The sequence below is a fragment of the Zeugodacus cucurbitae genome, chromosome 5 (genome assembly GCF_028554725.1).
Source record: "Zeugodacus cucurbitae isolate PBARC_wt_2022May chromosome 5, idZeuCucr1.2, whole genome shotgun sequence".
NCBI classification, from domain to species: domain Eukaryota; kingdom Metazoa; phylum Arthropoda; class Insecta; order Diptera; family Tephritidae; genus Zeugodacus; species Zeugodacus cucurbitae.
The window spans coordinates 65,287,627-65,306,183 of NC_071670.1; the positions used below are offsets into that span (position 1 = coordinate 65,287,627).

General features: G+C 35.2%; 4 protein-coding genes across 16 annotated transcripts in view; 1 reads left to right on the forward strand and 3 right to left on the reverse strand.

The window, feature by feature from the left end:
* Nucleotides 1-250: 250 nt before the first annotated feature.
* On the forward strand, nucleotides 251-1,224 carry LOC114804185 (uncharacterized). The gene has a single exon (XM_029041406.2). The coding sequence runs from the start codon at nucleotides 344-346 to the stop codon at nucleotides 923-925; it is 582 nt and encodes a 193-aa protein (XP_028897239.1). The 5' UTR covers nucleotides 251-343; the 3' UTR covers nucleotides 926-1,224.
* On the reverse strand, nucleotides 1,018-8,033 carry LOC105213801 (chromatin assembly factor 1 subunit A). Its single transcript, XM_011186870.3, has 4 exons — nucleotides 7,091-8,033; nucleotides 5,380-6,889; nucleotides 5,136-5,308; nucleotides 1,018-2,785 (listed from the first exon to the last, which is right to left on the reverse strand). The coding sequence occupies exons 1-4, from the start codon at nucleotides 7,901-7,903 to the stop codon at nucleotides 1,409-1,411; spliced, it is 3,873 nt and encodes a 1,290-aa protein (XP_011185172.2). The 5' UTR covers nucleotides 7,904-8,033; the 3' UTR covers nucleotides 1,018-1,408.
* A 313-nt stretch (nucleotides 8,034-8,346) lies between these two features.
* LOC105213802 (antigen 5 like allergen Cul n 1) lies at nucleotides 8,347-9,806 on the reverse strand. The gene is made up of 3 exons (XM_011186871.3): nucleotides 9,484-9,806; nucleotides 8,740-9,140; nucleotides 8,347-8,685 (listed from the first exon to the last, which is right to left on the reverse strand). Exons 1-3 carry the CDS (start codon nucleotides 9,610-9,612, stop codon nucleotides 8,451-8,453), a joined length of 765 nt encoding a protein of 254 aa, XP_011185173.2. The 5' UTR covers nucleotides 9,613-9,806; the 3' UTR covers nucleotides 8,347-8,450.
* Nucleotides 9,807-14,248: 4,442 nt separating this feature from the next.
* Nucleotides 14,249-18,557, reverse strand: part of LOC105213803 (Ca(2+)/calmodulin-responsive adenylate cyclase) — a 120,376-nt gene continuing 116,067 nt past the window's right edge. For 11 of the 13 annotated variants that reach the window (XM_054232118.1, XM_054232119.1, XM_054232121.1 and 8 more), the window contains 3 exons: nucleotides 16,003-17,312; nucleotides 15,238-15,944; nucleotides 14,249-15,162 (listed from right to left, as the gene is read on the reverse strand). In XM_054232118.1, coding sequence (XP_054088093.1) covers nucleotides 14,870-15,162; nucleotides 15,238-15,944; nucleotides 16,003-17,312 — 2,310 coding nt within the window. In that variant the 3' untranslated portion in view covers nucleotides 14,249-14,869. The remainder of the gene's footprint in view (nucleotides 15,163-15,237; nucleotides 15,945-16,002; nucleotides 17,313-18,557) is intronic. The other 2 variants (XM_054232127.1, XM_054232128.1) reach the window with 1 other exon arrangement.

Below are 18,557 nucleotides of genomic sequence, written 5' to 3' on the forward strand. Positions count from 1 at the left end.
TTTTCATCTGAGTATTGTAACGACACTGACTGGAAGGGAGTCGATGAAGATGTGATCACCTTATGCCAGCCTTCGGATTTTGGATTAAATTCGGATGAATTCTCTCAATTATCGACTCCAATAGGAATTTGACGCATTCAGTTGAGGAATGTACTGAATTAAAGTGCGTATGTTTCAGTGCTGGTTCAACATGCAACTTTGACTTTTCAAACAATCAAATCTTCTACAATCAAGAAAAATAATCAAAAAATTAATTATAACAGAAAGACTTCTTCAACTATAACGCAAAAATAATATTTTTTACAAACTTTTTTTTTTTTAATAGTAACAACTTATCGAAGATATGCGTAGCATCTGGTTCACCTTTAAACTATTCGAAGGCTGTTTGGGCTGTCTGTGTATGGGCATACAAATCGAGGGATTTCTAAATGTGGCTGTGGCACAGGATTTATATTTGTACATCATTGTATTCTCCGTGTTCACATGCACCAGCTTCTTTGGCTGTCTGAATATTTGCATGGAATACGAGCCGGTATTGTTGCGCGAAATTCTTTGGAGTGGTTTTGCCAGTTTTAGTTACACGGTAACCGCAATCACCACGATGTACCATGCTGAAAAGGACTTATATCTAATATATTTATCGGATTTGGAAATCATTGAAGATGAGATGGGGCATCAATTCTTCGGCTACTCCAAGACACAGGCCATATATGCCATTATTACATCGGTTTTGTATTTATTACATACGGTACTTGCGGCCGATATATATTTCACAGATCTTGCAGTTGCTAGAGCAGCGGAAAAACAGCAAGAGAAAAAGAAATTGGTGCTATATCTGTGCGGTGCGAATGTCCACAATCGTTTGCTCAAATTGAAATGGTTTCGTCGTCTTGATGGTAGAATGCTTTCAACGGATTTGGAGTAACTGCTAATGAAGGCATACAAATATAGACCAATTACAATTGGCAATTTTGCAAAAAAAAAAAAAAACATAGATTAGGGTTAAAACCGGAAAACTTATAGATCATATGCATGTATTTTATTTGAACAGCATAGGAAAATACAATATTTGACCTTAATTGACCATGTCTATATGAAACTAAAAATAATTTTTAGTATCTTGATAAATGTTATATTCACAATCAAATTCTCATTTTGGCCTTAAGTAATTGTATAAGAACGCTTACTTGAATACATCCTTTGCCAATGATCGCTTAATATGTATGTATGTGCTTTTGGAGACTTTAAATACTTAACAAAAAATATTATTTTTACACTAACTATTCGCGTGATTGAATATAATATATAAATGTAGGTTAGGAAAGCGGGCAGTTGGTAGTAAACAGTATATGAGAGCGTACTATGATATAAAAACATATAACTAAATTATACACTATCTATGAACGGCTTAGTCGATTTCTACCACTTCACTAACTGCTTTGGCGGTAGAAGTGTTGGTTTCGCTGGCAGTTGCTTCCTTCTCAGTCGAGGACTTCTTTAGGAACTCGCTGATGAGCGCATTTTTTGCGGGCTGCGGTATGCTCTGTCCACGCGCTACGGACATCAAAAGTGGTACACGCTTTTTAACAGTTGCGGCTGGTGACGTTGTTGTGTCGGTTTTCGTCGTTTGATTGCATTCAACGGCAGACGTGTTCACAACTTCTTTTGTTTCGGGTGTCGCTGTGGCTTTTGTTGCTGTTTTGGACCCACTTGCCGACTTTGGCGACAGCACCTTTGTGAATTTCGTTATTTCTGATTTGGGTTTAACCTTTTTAATTTTTTGTTGGCTACTTGTGGCTGGTTTATTTTTAGTCAGTTTCTTCATGCTTGTCTCTGACGCAGTTTCATTTGCGTTGTCTGCATCACAAACAGCAGTTTCACTTGTTTCCTTTGTGTCAGTTTCTACGCTTGGAACTTCAACATCAACTTCAGCTTTTGTCGTTTCGTCTTTACCGGACCGCGGTTGCAGTGTGTATTTCCACGTGTTATGCAAATCCAAATCTTCGAGACCCATTTTAATTAGCACATCAGCAGAGACGACCCAGCAGAGCCGCTTTTTGTTTTTCTTCTTATTATTTTGAAGCACCTTCGTTGATTCGGTTATTGTCCATTCGGCAAAATCGTCGATTTTCTCCCGTACTATTGATTTGATGGGACCACGCACTTCGCCGTTCTTTATGGATTCCTCGTTGGCTTCCAAATATGCAATAAATTCTTTGATTAAAAAGTTTTTAGAATGATGATTGCCATGCACCAAGCGTACTAAGTCATTCAGCATACGTTCCGTTAATTTGATCGGTTTCACTTTCTCAACAGTCTTCTCATTGCCGTTGTTTGTTGGGGAACCAAGTTCACCACTCTTCTCTGGCACTTCGGGATCTTCCAGTAGTGGTGGAGCATCGAATAACATTGCACGCATATTTAAAGTATCCCAGATGATTTTCGGACACAACGCGGGTTGATTGCCATTTTCATCTGCCCAAATGCAGCCGATGAGACGTGGTTTAATTTTCTCTGTTTTCTTTTTCATCTCTTGGTCAAACTCATGCTGCAGCACTTGCAGTTTGGCCTTTTGTGCCTCGCGTGTATTGGCGTCGAGCACCTCATCCTCATTTTGTAGCTCTTCGTCACTGAGATGACCGTGTGGCACGAACCATTCGTTATCCACCTCGTAATCATCATCTTCCGACTCTTTTTCTTTCTCGTCATCGCTGCCATCCAGTGATTCGCCAGGTTCCTCTTCTTCCCACTCGAGATCGGAATCAACTTCGTAGTCGAAAAATTTCTGTAAAGATTAATATATTTTTTATAGCATTTAAATTCGTATTTTTTTAAGCCTATCAAGTAACACCAGAGAACTTACAACATAGAGAAGGTGCAGGTTCGACAGCGACTGAAATTCAAATCTGAAAGAAGTGTACTAGGGAATTTACCACGCTGCTGGGGAACTCACCTCATGAAAAGTTAACAGCGATTTCAGTTTTAGCATAGGGAATTCTGTAAAACGAGAAATCGCTGGCACATGAAATAATCATTTGATGTTTTTCAAATTCATTTAAATTTTGTATTTTTTTTTTATTTCAAGTTATTTTAAACTAATTTATAAATTGAAATAATTAATAATTAAAATCATATTTTTACCCAATTATTAATAAAATGAATGAAAAATTATGTTTATGATGAGCGTCGAACCTGTTGCCCTTTCTCAACTAGGGAATTCCTTGGATAGGCAAAATAAGAAAATATGTGTGAATATACATATGTATGTACATATGAATGATAATTCACTGATTGTGCGAAAATTCGCCAATTGATGGTAGTCAATCCTGAAAGTCGTGTTTTATTAAATTTATATATTATTCATAAATATTTTTATTTCATTTAATTTTTATTAGATATTTTTTATTCAAATCTGATTAAAAAGTCCATTTTATTCTTTAATCATTTAAATAAACTATATAACAAATCTATAATATCATTCTGGACTCGAACAATCATTGATTTGCCGTCGGCAAATTTCATAACAATGTGTATGTTCAAATATTTTTACTACCATACGCGTGCAAAAATTTATATGTACATACATACATATGTACATATAAATGTGAATATACAAATCTACATTCCGCAGATTTGTCACTTCGACACATCTTCGGAAAAAGCAACTCGCCTACAACAAAAAATTACAACACATTTCCATGTTGAAACGCATGCGTATCAACAACAAAGCATGTGAACTTCATTCATAAGCGCAAGCGTCGCGCACATCTCCGCGCATGCCTTGCCCAAAAGCGGCATTGTCTGGGATGCTAAAAATCACAAATTCAAATAATTTCTGATATTTCCTTCAGAAGAGAAAACTGGCAGTGGCCGAGAATCATATTCATATTTCTATTAGAGCTAGCATCTTGTGCTATGGGTTATAAAATATCAATTAAGCTGATCGACTTTCAGCAGCTTTCGTGGTGCGTGTGGTACGCGCGCATCCGCTATTTAGACAGGCTCGGGTTCAAATCCTGGCCGAAGTCTTATTTTTCCGCATATTTTATATTTCTGCCACAATTGATGGCAAATATGAAAATTGATTCTTTTGTGATTTTTGTCAAGCTGCTTGAACTGTTGCTACTTTTCGCTTTGACTTCAGCATCAACATCGAAATATGATTTTAGCTTTTGTCTTCGTCGCGAGGAAGCAGTTTGTCGACACCGACGTGTGCAGCGGGGAAAAGAGTTGACATATTGTTGTTTCTGCTTCTTGATGTTCATAGTTTTTTGTAATGAGATACTCATGTACGTAAGTTTGTATATGCGTATATGTGCTTTGACGGTCATTCACATTCACATATTCTAATTGGTGCGTTTGCTGTTGCGCATATGAAGGAATGGTGTTGTTGTTCGTATGACGATTGCCAATTCGTAATATTCTACATACATACATATGTACGTACACTTGTAAGTTTGTAGGTCATTCGCGAATATTTGTGCGTTGGTGATTGCTCGTATGAAGGAATTCCCTTTTTACGCTTACATAAAAATATATTTATGAATGAATGTAGTAGATACATACATATGTAGAAATATCGTGTACGTGGGAGGTTTTTTATGCGATCGCGCATATGACAGATAATATATATATGTGTATATGCATATCTATACATACAAATGCTCATTTATACCTATAATTTTTTTAAAATGTAGCAATTTTTTAAATTTTAACACATTTAATTTATAAAACCGAAATATTGAAAAATATTTTTTTAATTTCCTACAAATTCTATTAAATATTTTTCACATTTCATTTATAAATGAAACCGAAATATTGACATAAATTTTTATTTATTTTTCTACAGATTATTTTAAATATTATTTATGAGCTGAAAAAATTCTATTGATCAGTTAAAATTTATAAAAAGTCAAAATAGTTTATCATATCAAAGCATGGGCATATCACATCAAAATGCCAATCATCACAAATGTTCATTCCCCAGCAGTCAATTCTGTTAAATAATAACGAGTAACGAGCGAATGGTGAATTCCCTACTAGCCAATTATAAGCTCTGTAAATGACCGTATCGAGCATCATACAAAAATCAAAATGCTCCTTCTCTATGTTGTAAGTTCTCTGGTAACACTTACCTTATCTTGTACAAAAGGCCGTCGTGGTTTTATCACATTTGTTCGCTTCCTCCATGTGCCATAATATGGAGGTCTACGATTTTCATGGAATTTATAGAATTTGGCGCGGAAGTGTTCAATTGGCGCGTGTGTCTCTTCAACAATTGCTTGCCCTGCACGATCCAGCTCATCATCTGAAGCGAAGAAAAATTATATTATTATGACTTAAATAATAGAGAAATTTGAATATAAAGAAAGTAAGAACCTATGATTTGAACATCTTCCTCGGATGACTTTGTGTCCACTGAGTAGCGTCTCCATATGCCTGGTAGTACCTTACCGCTCTTAAGTTCCTTCAAATACAAATCACTAGGCTCTGGCGACACATCTTTGCAAGTAGCCACAAATGAATCAAGTTGTTTCCTGGCGGTGAGACTAAGCTGTTTGCGGCGTATTGGCGCCAATTTCATGTCGCCTTTAACCTCAAATGGGCGAAAAGCAAGCACTTCAGGATCATTGTCGTCATTCTGTTGTCCTGCTTCGCCCTCTGTATTAGCAGCGCGTTTGGCTTTGAAGAACTTTTGAAAAGCCTCTGCTTCTTTCTTAGCTTTTAGATCTGCGCCTTCTTTGCGCTTACGCTCCTCTTCTTTTTTACGTAACTCCTCCTCTTTTGCTTCATTGCGTTTTCGTTTTTCCTCATTTTTCACTTCCAGCTCAGCCAGTCGCTTCTGCTCTTTTTCTTCACGCTCCTTTCGCTTCTGTTCATCACGCTCCTCACGTTCTTTGCGTTTCTGTTCGTCTTTCTCCTCGCGTTCTTTGCGGCGCTGTTCCTCACGCTCCTCTCGCTCGCGTTTCTTTAATAATTCCTTAGCCTCCTTCTCCCGCTGTTTTTGTAATTTTTCTTCTTGCAGACGACGTTCCTTCTCTTCACGTGCTTTACGCCTTTGTTCCATTAACTGCATCTGCTTCGGTGTAAGATTTTTCTTCGACGTATTTAAATCGTCTTTTACTATTTTCGGGGTAGCATTAAGTCTGGGAGTGCTTTCTTCGGCAAAAGATTTACTTTCATCATTATTTGACGTTTGACTTTCCGAATCCGAAGTGCTGTTTATAACCAATGAAACTTCTGCAGCACTTTCTTCATCTGCAATTTTACTTTCTTCTTTTGGGGACTCTTTATTTGTACTGACTTTTATTTTTTCCGATGTGGTTGGTGTTTCTACAGATTTTTTATCAGCATTCACTTTAGTTGCTCTTACAGGAGTTTGAATCTTTCTAGTAGGTGTTTTTTTAACCTTTTTATTATCGTTACCTTTATTCTTGCCTGCTTGCGGTGATTTTTTTTCGACTTCATTTTGTGGTTCAGTAGACTTTTTAACCTTTGTTTCATTCTCCTTTACTGAAGATTCTTTTTTACCAATTCGATTTTTTTCAGTTGAACCATGTTCACTCTCACTTGAAATAAGTTCATCGTCGTCAACCTTTACCGCAGAGACAGATTTCTCCTGTTTTTGAGTTTCTTTAGTATTTGCAGGCACTTCTTTTGGCTTTGACGAAATATTACTTTTATTATTAGATTTTTGAATTGTGCCTGAAAGTTCCGCTGTGGTATCTTTTGAGTTAATAGTCACCGAACTACTTCTGCTATCCAACTCTGAATCTGGCAGATCTGTTTCATTTCCACCGATTTCCAATACCAATACTTTTGAATTTGCCTCCGACTCGTTACTGCTGTCATCGAGTGCCGTACTGTATACCTTATCAGAAGCGTCTACCTATATTGAAATGATTCAACAAGTTTAGAAATCGGATAATATATGTATTGCTAATATATAATAAAATGAACATTTCCAAATTCCTTGTCAACCTTGTTTATATAGCGATCTTAATTTTATTTTTACACTTTCTTTGATTTGAATAAATCTAGTTAAGATAATTCATTTATTATAACAAATTTAATACAAAATAACGTTTACCTTTTTCTGTTTTTTTGGTGAACACTCCACTTTTTGGCGTTTTACGGGAATATCGTCGTTTTCATCACTGGATATAACAACTTCTGTTTCGTTGGAGTGTGCTGTTATCATGGATTTCCTACGTTTGTTTGTCTTGGCACCGCCAAGTGGCAATTTTATTTGCAATTTTGTTGCACTACCACCTGCTTTACTGGTGCTGGGTGTATTTTTCGCACTTCCAGGAGTTTTTGCGTTTTTAGATTTTGCACTTTTTGGTGTATCTGCATCTTTCTCCTTGGCTGCCCGCGGTTTTGGCGTAAGTGGTGAACTCGTCGCGTCGCTATCTTTCTGTTTTGCTTGTTTAATTGTTTTCGGTGTTTTTATTGCAACAGGCGTATTTTTTACTGCCTTTACATTATTACTGGCTTTTTCTTTTTTCACTTTCTTTTCCGCATCTTCAACCTTACCATCACCCTCTTCCAAGATATCATCATCATCCAACACTATAACATCATCTTCCGCATCTGCAGTTTTTAATTTTTTCGAGCTTACAGTCAAGTTCTCTTTGCTAGCCGAACGTCCACGCAACTCATCAGTTTCCGTTGACTCTGCCTTTTCGTTATCTTCAGCTTCAAATGATAATTTACGTTTTCGCCCATCTTTTGTTGTATCGTCTGTCTCCTTGGTTGAAATTGCACCAGCAGCGGTAGGAGTTCCAGCTGGAATTATTTTGAACGGCAGCCGCGCCTGCACAAGCTTTTTTCCACTTGATTTTTTTGCAGTACCGCCCTCACGTTTGCTCGTAGCGGGCGTTTTGACTGCCGGACTTTGCATACCTTGATATTTAGTTAAACAACTAAGATTTTTGAAAACACTGAAATTAATTACAAAATTTTCACAAACACGGCTTTAAAATGTCAAATCGTGCGCGAATGAAAACAAAAAGCGCGCCAATATTTGTGATGAAGTTGGATGCGAGAATCAACGCCAATTATCAGCTGTTCGTTTGCTGTCAATTGGAAATAACTTCTCTACTTTTTCTCGCAGCTATCGGTATTTAAATAATCAATTTGATTTAATGTTGAATAATTTACAAAATCTGCGTTTATTTTTGAAATATTTCCGCTCGCGAACCAATATATGGTCGTTTCAATAATAATCTATTCATGTTTTTTTAACACTTTCTAACACTAGCAATGAAGTGAACTCTTCTAATTGGGGGCCACTCACACATTCAGCCTAAAATTATGCATGCATAAGAAGATAGCGATCAAGAATTCCGTTACAATAATGAAGCCATTTTTATTAATATACAAGCCAATAATTTTATATCGAATGACAACAAATAAAATATGTAAGGTCCCTATATATTAAAATCAGATTAAAAATATTTTTCAGCGGTAGTACATAACGCAGTGTATGTCGAATTTTTGCCATGTTTGCAACCCGATCCCGCTGGTCCCTCTTTATAGATCGGAAGTCCCAATAAACAGGCTGAAGCATAATTGCAAGTAAATAGAACATTATTATATTCCGCATCCTTGTAGCGCGATGCAGCACAACCCACATGATGATTCGCTTCGGTAATCATGAGTGCGAAGTGTGAAAAATCCTTACTGAAACAAAATCGAAATGAATTAACACACAAATGCTACAAATAGTGCGCTTACTATATTTCAATATCATTGGGATATTCGCGCATATAATCCATTTTCCCAGCGACATATTCTTCAAACCAATTTTCGATCGCATCCTGAATGAGTTCCTTATCAGTGAAAGCGTTCATCTTGCCGGTGTAAGCTTGTAGGACAATATTTTGACCGGTATACTGGAAGCGTCTTACATTTCGGCAACCATCATATTCGCACTCGCACTTTTTAACATTGAAAGTGGCAACATCAGCCAATTCCTGGTCCCACTGCATCACGGCCATACGCTTGGCGCTCTCATAACCCGTTACATTGCCGGCAGCCACTTTGTTGCGTCTATCATTGTGTTCTTTCACAATTAGTGGTATATAGGGCGTCAAATCCATCAATTTGGCATCAGGTGGACAGCTTTCAACGAATTTCTGTCGGTATGTAAATGCGACGTTCTTATAGAGTTTAATATTGTTATTGTGGATTTTTGGAAGTGACATAATCGGTAGGATCATTAATATTTTGCTATCAAATTTAGATTTAGATTTAGATTTTTCAGGCACTTTTTTTATTTAAGACAAAATTATAGTAAATTTAGAGTCCACATTTCATACTGGCTCAATATTTTGGGTTAGATCTGGGTTTGAGTTATGTCTTTTGGGTCTGAACTTTTGGACAAGTATCCGTTATGTCACTTGAAGGAACTCGTTTTGAGAATTTGAGAATCTATTTTTTAGTTGTAAAATATATACATATATCAGTTACGATACATACGCCACTGTTGTTGCAGGCAATATGTGGATTCCCTCCTGTAGTCTTACATATTTTCGGATCACAATAGTCCTCAAGTGCGGCGTTTAATATTAAAACCGTTGCTATTACACTTGCAAAAAGTATTTTCATATTTCAGTTTTATAAATATTGAATGAAGTTTCAGCAACCTTATGCCTCGCAGTGCCGATTATTGAATAAACTATAGCTTAGTGAAATTACTATATTTTGTGGTGGGATCCAATTGGATAACTTTGCCGTTGCATAACATTCTAATTAGGTGTAGTATTTCACGCCAATTTACTTGTTCCAAGTAGATAAGCTGCACGTCGTTTAAACATTTTAAAGTTTAAAGCATTTCTTCCAAATTTTTCATGGTTTGGAGTTTTGCTAATATCATCCATGTCAAAATCATCCGATGTTTCCTCCAGCGCATACTTTAAGGCAGTAGTCTGCTTTAGAAGCCGAAAAAAAGCGTTTTTTTAGCAATTTTTTTTGAAAGGGAAGGAAATGATTGCGTCAAACGGAATTTTAAGACGATAGTGTACTATATTTAAGGTTTAAAAAACAATATTTATTATTAAAAATATTGAAATTTTTTCAAAGTTGTAAGTATTTTTCTGCACTTGTAAATCGGTGCCGGTGATGGAGGTCGTGCGATGCATCTGAAACAGTCGAACCAAATTTTTTTTAATTTTTATGAGTTTCTTTTCTTTATGAACTAAAAAAATACCGAAGAAGTTATAAAATTCCAATTTTTTTCGAAGTTTGAAAAAAAATTCACTTTAAGTTGCAAAACAAGCAGTTTAAATAATACTTTTGTTCAACTTTTTTAGTTCAAATAGAAGATATTTTAATACTGAAGCTAGATCACTTTGGTTTTTTTCGATCGGACATATATTCTTTTTGCTATCGCCGGCACCGTTTTCTAACACTTGTGAAAATGAAAACTCGAGAAAACGTCTGCCTGAGCATTCGCACCTGCTCGACGCTCGGCCACTAAAACTGCTCTAGCTTCGAAAATATGTCGAATTGGCCTCTGGAATTTTAAAGACATATTCTTGGATAGTTTTGGAAGAGATTTAAAACAAAACAAAAAAATCGATTTTTTGAAGCCTGTAAAGCAGACTACTGCCTTAAAATTAAATAGAATGGAAGTCTTCTATCAGAGAGCAACTTATCGGCTTGACTTGTATAAGTTAAAACATATCAGGTGGCCATTTTAGTCAATTTCTTGTCTTGGTCCAAGTATTTTTACTTTCACTTTGATTTTTGATGATCTCTGTTCATTCACAGAGCGTTCTTCCGTTCCTTAACCGACAAATTCAACTTAAACAGTCTCTATATCATTTTGTGTGCGCTTCAGTTAATTAAAAAAAAAACTTTCTTTCAAGGAAAAAAGTAAAAAATTTTTTCAAGAAAAAAATTAAAAAATTTTTCAAGAAAAAAAAATTTTTTTTTAGTTTTAATGTAATAGTTTTTTTATTGATTTCTTTTCATTTAGTTATGTATGTATTGTATATACAGCGTATAATTTTGTGAACTTTTTTTACTTTCTTTTTTTTTGTTTCACATTATAGTTAATAATTGTTATAAAATTAAAGTACATAGTTAGTTGTGCATGAGTAGCTTACATTTTTTTAAATATGTATGTAGGGTATGCATTTATGTACATACGCACACACGCATAGACTTTTAGTAAATAACATGTGCACAACGCCTGATTACAATAGAATAATTAATTACATTTATTACTTGGGCTGCCTTCGAAAATATATATGTATATTCAAATACCTTAAATAAGCGTAAAAAATATTATAAAATAATTAAACTAAACTACAAAATAAATGAAATAAAAGTGCCACAAATTGTACACTCGTACTCTACAACAAATTAAATATTTTTTTCCGAAAATAAAATGCTTTCAAAAAAACTTATTATAGACAAGCACAACTTATATGCAATTTATTATTTTTAATTTTTTTTTTAAATGTTTTAATTCAAAGAACTGTCGCTAAATCGACTTAATTTTTAATTAATCGCGCATTTTGGTTATATTGGAAACGCCACTACTTATATATATTTAAATATATATTCATTAGAAATTTTGCAAACAATTATTAAAACTAACTAAAACGCTTGGCGTTTCACATTTTACAACATGACATATTCATTACATACATACGTAAAGAATAACTGACGCGCAGTTTAAAGTGATCGAGATGAGAGTTGGTAAATAATAAAATAAATTTAAAAATATAAAGACTCAAGAATAGACATCCCTGGGTATTATTTTCAACAAATCGATAAAAAATAAAAAAATGTTAATAAAAATGTAAAATATAAATGTTTTGGATCATGCTGTATAAATCAACGATACCATTTTATCAATATTTATATTTATTTATTTGTGTCATTAAATTCGTAAAAAAAAAAAATTTATAGGGTTGATTAGTGTTCTGTTGCCGTTATCAAGGATTTGGAGATTTTAAATTTTTAAATAAAAATAACTTTTTCAATAGAACTTTGTCCTTTTTGCTCCAAAAACGATCGAAATGTTTTCCTACAATTTTTGATCCTTTCTTTTTGAATTTCAAAAATATCGATTTTTTTCATATTTCGGTAGATTACATCTTTAAAAATAACATAAAAATTTTAAATCGATATCTCAAATAGTTTTTGTGTTATAGCAATTTAAAGAGCAGCCGCTCGGTAACAGTGAACGATCATTTTATCTTTAAACGCGTTTTTCTCGAAACAGCATTTTCCGAATTTGCTGCAGTGATTACTCAAAAACAAATGATCCGATCACTATCGAATTTTTTTACATGTTCTATACATAGTTCTTCGTACAATGACCTATCGATTTTTTATCTGATCGAAAAATCGAACTTTGGCAGGCCAAAAACGACCAAAATTTTGGGTAAAATTCGATTATTTTTTTTTAAACGCCGCCATATTGTCAATTTTTGATTTTTTTTATCGTAGGTCATTGTACAGACAATATTATCTAGTTTAACGAGATTTTTTTTTTATATTTCATCCACGGAGAAGGCCGGAATCACTGCAGTAGTGAAGGACCTTTTTTTTTGCGCCGTTGGAGATCGACTATAACTTAAAAAATATTTAATTTTTTTCTACAAAAATTTCACTGTATATTCTTGAAACATGTATAAATATATTCTTAAAATTTTGAAAGAATTGATAAAGTATTTTTTTAAATAAAAACTTCCAAAAATCACCTTTTTTTTAGGCCATTACACTAGGTGTGCCCCTTAAAATTGGTTTCCTAGCATCAAAAAATTCTATAATCCAAACTTAAGATCAATTAAAAATCGTCAAATCGTTCAAAAAGGGGCTTCACATAACAACATTATGACCTAACCTAAAAAAATTATCATCATAATTGCATAAAAAATTTACTTTTCTGAATAAATCGTCAGCGTGGTTATTTTAAAGTCTATTACAGTCTTAAAAAAGAGTTGGCTTTTTTTAACATTAACGAAGATAAATACGGAAAATACGATTCGTTTTGTGATGAGTTTCACCAAATTGCAAGCGATTTCAAGTTGAAATATTTTAAAAAATAAAACAAAATTTAATGAAAAGACAATTTAATATATTTTGAAAAAAAAAAACAATTAACAACATTTTTAAAATAAATAAATGAAATATTTAAAGTAAAGGAATTAAAAATATCTGTATTTCTTTTTTAATAAAACAGCCAACCGTCAGGTTGACAATTTATTAAATATTGAATAAAAAAATATATAAAAAACTTGAAAATAAAAAAAATGATTTATCAAAAAAAAAGTTAACAAATTTAAAAGTTTTAAAATAAAAAAAATGAATAAAATATATAAAATTTTTTAAATAAAAAAAATGATTTATCCAAAAAAATAAATAAATACAAAAGTTAAAAAAAAAAATGATTTATAAAAAAAAAATGAATAAATATAAAATTTTTAAAATAAAAAAAATTTTGTATTTAATTATTTTAAAAAATTAACATTTATTTATTTTTTTATAAAACAGCCAACCGACAGGTGGATAATTTATTAAATATTAAATAAAAAATATATACAAAAGTTTAAAAAAAAAAATGATTTATCAAAAAAAAATAAATTAATATAAAAGTTTTAAAATAAAAAAATATTGTATTTAATTATTTAAAAAATTTACAATTATTTCTTTTTTTTATAAAACAGCCAACCTGCATCTTGATCACTTTTAAAGACGCCGTTCAAACACATAATAAATTGTACATAAATACATATGTATGTATGTATTTCTAATGTGTGCATATTAATAATTTTAGCTTATTTAAGTATCCACATTATAGTTTAAGTAGTTCAGCATTTCACACGCGTTCGTGTGTATATGTAAGAGTTAGAGAGAGAGAGTGGAAGGGGAATTTTACACATGCCTATGGGCATTTAAGTAATTAATTGATTTTCGCAAATTTTTTATTTGCTGCACTCAAATACATATAAATATATATATGCGTATCATCATAATTGCATATAACTGTATAAATGATACAGCAACGCTTGTAGCCTTTTCGTATCTTACTCGACATGTGGTTATACAACCGAACTAACCAATCTTAAGAGTTTCTAAGCTCTGCACTTGCATTTTTGCTTTCTCTTCTTCTTCTCCTTAAAGCATTATTTGTTAAGTGCGTTAACGCAATAATTTTATATTACATATACATATACATATACCGCTAAATAAATATACATACAGTTATCACTTATTCTAAGCTTACTTGCTATTTGTAGATTAACAAAAGAAACTCCACAGAGCTTCCACATTACCGATTTCTATGCATGTAAGTGTATCTATCTCTAGCCTGTGCCTTATGCTAAAGCTGCTATCAATCAATGCTTAAATTCAACATAATTTTTGTTGTTGTTGTGCTATCATCATTCCTTACAGCTCATTTTAGTTGCGTTTTGTATGTATATCGCTATTCTAACAGTGTCACAGTGTCGGAGGCACCAATTCTTCAATCAATCTTTCAATTAACTTAACTGTACATTTTACTTGTTATCATATATATTCATACTTAAGAGATTTTAAGTTTTCTAAGTTCACTGTGTACATATACTATATACCTAAAACCATTAAATACTTATTTAATTGCATACATACATACATACATACATGTGTGGGGGTTAGGGCTACAGTATATTCACCGAAAAATAATAGACACCATTTTCAACGCTCTTCTATATTTTATCATTTATCTTATTTTTACACGTATGTATGCATGTATGCCTGCCATTGTTTGTGTACGAATACGTATGTTTGTATTTTAATTGGAGTTTGTTACCGTTCTCACACTTTCACGACTGCTAAGCACTCATCACTTCGCTTTTCATTGCGATTAACTTTGTTGTTGTGGCCCAAATTTACTTGTGATTTTGTGCGAAACATTAACGATTGCCATCTCATGCTTGGAATCCAAATCGCAATCGTACAGACCACTTAACGAATCTAAGCTGAGTAAACGTGAACTGGCACGACTCGACACCGAGGTGTCATCCACATCGGGCGCATTGTAAAGTGAATTGACATCGGAGAGCGCACCTTCCGCATCGGTGAGACCGGCTTCGTTAAGTAATGATATATTTTCTAGGCCCGGTTCATCAGTTATGTAGCCCGTTGATTCGGCGCCACCTGTGCGGGGAGGGGAAGAAGAATGCGGGTATTTATATTTTATGAAATTTTTCTTGGAATTTTTTCAAAGCCTACCTGTAGCCTCTTCGCGGCAATCATCATCTGACCACTCCGATTGACTTTCCAACGGATTTGAGTCCATCGACTGGTGATTATGATGTCCCGCACCATATTTCAGTTCATCGTTTATCACATTCATTTCCACATGCCGCTCTTCATCCATATCGTCGGCATAGTCAGCGTGACCGTCATGCACATGTCGTTCGTGCTCATCATTCTCGTAACAATTGACAACGCCACCACCACCAATATTGTTGACATGTTGCTGTTCCGTTGGCAACGGCGCCAAACGTTTCTTGCGCACATCATGGCCCACCTCATCGTCCTCGAATTCCTCATCGGCCAAATTATCTTCGGTATCGTCGCGTTCGGTGTCGTTACTCAACGCTGTCGCTGTGTGATTAACACGCGGACGCTGATGATGATGATGGTGGTGATGATGATGATGGCGCACATGTCGCTGTTGTTGCTGCTGCTGCTGCAGTTCACCACCTTCGGCCAGCTGATCGAGACTCTCACGACTCTGATCGAGATCTTTAGAGCGTGGCCGCTGACGATGTCGATGATTGTGATCTTTGGACTGCTGTTGCGGTGGCATGGCATCGCGACAATTGGTGCCCGTCGATGTGGACGACTGGTTGTTGACGGCGTCCAAGATATTCAAATTCAGCTGATTGCAGTTATCGTGCAAAATCTCGCAGGATTCTGTATCGGAAGTTTGCCTGCAAAGTAATAAAAATTAACACATATATAAAGTACTGTTACGTTTAGGGAACCTACATTTGGCTAGATTCTGAGGGATTTTTGTTACGCGTAATCTCCTTGATGGCCTCCAGTCCAACAGGATGCTTGGCAATCATAAAACTGGTGCTAATCGGTATTTTCGATGGCTGACGTCCCGTTGTGGGCGAGGTCAGCTCATCCAGTATGGTTGTGTTCAACGATTTTTGGTTGTTGTTGCCACTCATTGAATTGCTGCCGCTGAGGTTGCCATTACTGCCGCTACCACCGATCGCTAACCCATTGGTCGAGCTCAGTTTACTGTTGCTCGCCGAGTAACTCAATTCGATATTGTTGCGGCTGCTGCTATTGCTGGTCGTATTGCCCTCTGGATTGCTGTTGGAGTTCGAGGCGGATGTTATATTGCCGCCCGACGACGAGGTGGCGGCCGCAAGTGCGCGTGCACGTGATGATTCATTCAAAAGTCTTTGCAGTTCCCTCTCGAATGGCGATTTCGCCGAATTGCTGGCCGATGTCGAACCACCACCGTTGCCACCGCCACCATTGCTGCCTACGCCGTTACTGCTACCGCCATTGCTAGTGGATTTCTTATTGGCAGCGAGCAGTACGCGGTCTTGATACTCAAAACTGTTGCAGGAGTCGCCGTGGTTGTGTGTGGTATTCGTCTGTTGACCTTGACTCTCTGTTGTCGAGCTCACTTCGAAATCTTTGAGATTTGACATATCCACCACGGGTGATGTGGGATCCACTTGTATGTCACAGGGGTATAACCATTGTAGCGGATTGGCGCCATTACGTTGTTGCAACTGTTGTTGCTGTTGTTGTTGTTGTTGTTGATGATGATGATGATTGTGTTTACTCAACGCCGTTATGCGTGGTGAATCGTCGTCGGCTTCGCCTTCGGTCGTCTTCGAGTAGCTTTCATCTGAGGAACTCATCGATGGCGAATGTGGGCGGGAACTGAGATCATCGGTGGAAGACATCTCACGGCTCTCATCGATCTCGGTCGGCAACTTCGGCAGGGGCTTCATATAGGTAGTGCGTATGAGAGGTGTATTCTGTTTCAATGATGCTGAGGCTGAGGCAGAGGCTGACACTGAGGCTGTGGCTAATGAGGATGCGGTTAGATTTGTGGGTTTGGGTGGTGGAATTGGTAATGGCGGTTGAGGATGTTGCGAGTAAAGTGGATATTGTTGATGCAATTGTTGCTGATGATGATGGTGATGTTGCAATTGCAGTTGTTGTTGTAAATGTTGTTGCTGTTGTAGCATTATGGTATTAGGACACATGTACCGTGGTGGCTCATATTTAGGTGGATATGCTTGTGGATGCTGTTGCATTGGCATTATCTACACATCGGGTTAGTTCACCACCGATCAACGCATAGGCCAAAGCACCATGAATTCAGCGACAACATGTTGTTACCCATTAACCGTGTGTAATTAAATACGTTTTGTGGATTGTATGTGTGTGTGACAAGTTTTGATTTTTTGTTTTTGTTTGTGAAATGTATGCACGACAAGCAGGGGGGCGAGCGGTCGCGGTCGTTCGTACGATCGGTAGGCACATTTATGTTGAACGAGTTGGAACACAGTGGATATTTTATGTTTGTTTATTTGAATTTATGTGTGTGTGTGCGTGTGTGTACAATGTCGTTTACGAATACATGCAAAGAGATAACACAATTAAATGGTTCACATTAGAAATGAGTGAGTAAAAAGCTCGCAGGATATACATAAATATTATAGATACGGTACTTTATAATAGGTAAAAACACAGATGATGTTTTGTTAGTCTCAAATATTAGTCAGGTGGCAACATTTATTGGTCGAAAAAACCACCCACATTGATATAAAAAATATATATTATATGTACATTAAGATGTGTAAGAGGGCAAGGGCAAGGGGGCGTATTGAAAAGTCGCAATTGGTATAAGAAATGTGGCGAATGAGATTTGAAAACTTCTGTCTATCTGTATAATGGCTCGAAAAGAGTTTCCTAACGCTCGAACTCAATATATGTAATAGCTTTATGGAAACTATTTGATAGATAAAAATTGTAAATTACCGCTAATTTCTGTTGCTAAGTTTATGTTTACCGAATTTCCGAACTTGTCCAAAAAAATCCATAAATCATCCGTAAATTACTCGTCTCAAGTCAAAATTAAAACTAATGGTAATTTGGTTTTTACCGGGGTTTCGGGACTTCAAAACCGAAATCCGAAGCCGAAAATTTCTTGATTCATTGAAATATTAATAAAAATAGATTTCGAATAGATATTTGTCGAATAAAAAAGATCTTAATTCCTGAACTTGAAGCAATTGAAGTAGCAGGAATGAAATATATCAATCTTCTCAAATTACTGATCTGTAGTCAAAATTATACCCGATGTTAACATCGTTATATCGGGATCCCGAAAGTTTTAGTATTATATGAAATATAAGCCCATGTGATTTCAAATTGATATTTTTCGAATAAAAAATATAATTGAAAATAAAATTAGAAAAATTCCCTTAGGCAGAAAATTCATTAAGTGATTGAGATTGAGTGAGCCACATTTGGGACCGTTTAGTAAAATTTTCGGAGTATGAAAA

Excerpts from the sequence above, each read along its gene's own strand:
- LOC114804185 (XM_029041406.2), top strand. The coding sequence starts at position 344 with ATGCGTAGCATCTGGTTCACCTTTAAACTATTCGAAGGCTGTTTGGGC.
- LOC105213801 (XM_011186870.3), bottom strand. The coding sequence starts at position 7,903 with ATGCAAAGTCCGGCAGTCAAAACGCCCGCTACGAGCAAACGTGAGGGC. Across the intron at positions 5,309-5,379 it reads GGAAGATGTTCAAATCATAG|ATGATGAGCTGGATCGTGCA; the intron begins GTTCTTACTTTC and ends TCTTCGCTTCAG. Across the intron at positions 2,786-5,135 it reads GGCCTTTTGTACAAGATAAG|AAATTTTTCGACTACGAAGT; the intron begins GTAAGTGTTACC and ends TAATCTTTACAG.
- LOC105213802 (XM_011186871.3), bottom strand. The coding sequence starts at position 9,612 with ATGAAAATACTTTTTGCAAGTGTAATAGCAACGGTTTTAATATTAAAC. Across the intron at positions 9,141-9,483 it reads TTGCCTGCAACAACAGTGGC|AAATTCGTTGAAAGCTGTCC; the intron begins GTATGTATCGTA and ends ACATACCGACAG. Across the intron at positions 8,686-8,739 it reads CCCAATGATATTGAAATATA|TAAGGATTTTTCACACTTCG; the intron begins GTAAGCGCACTA and ends ATTTTGTTTCAG.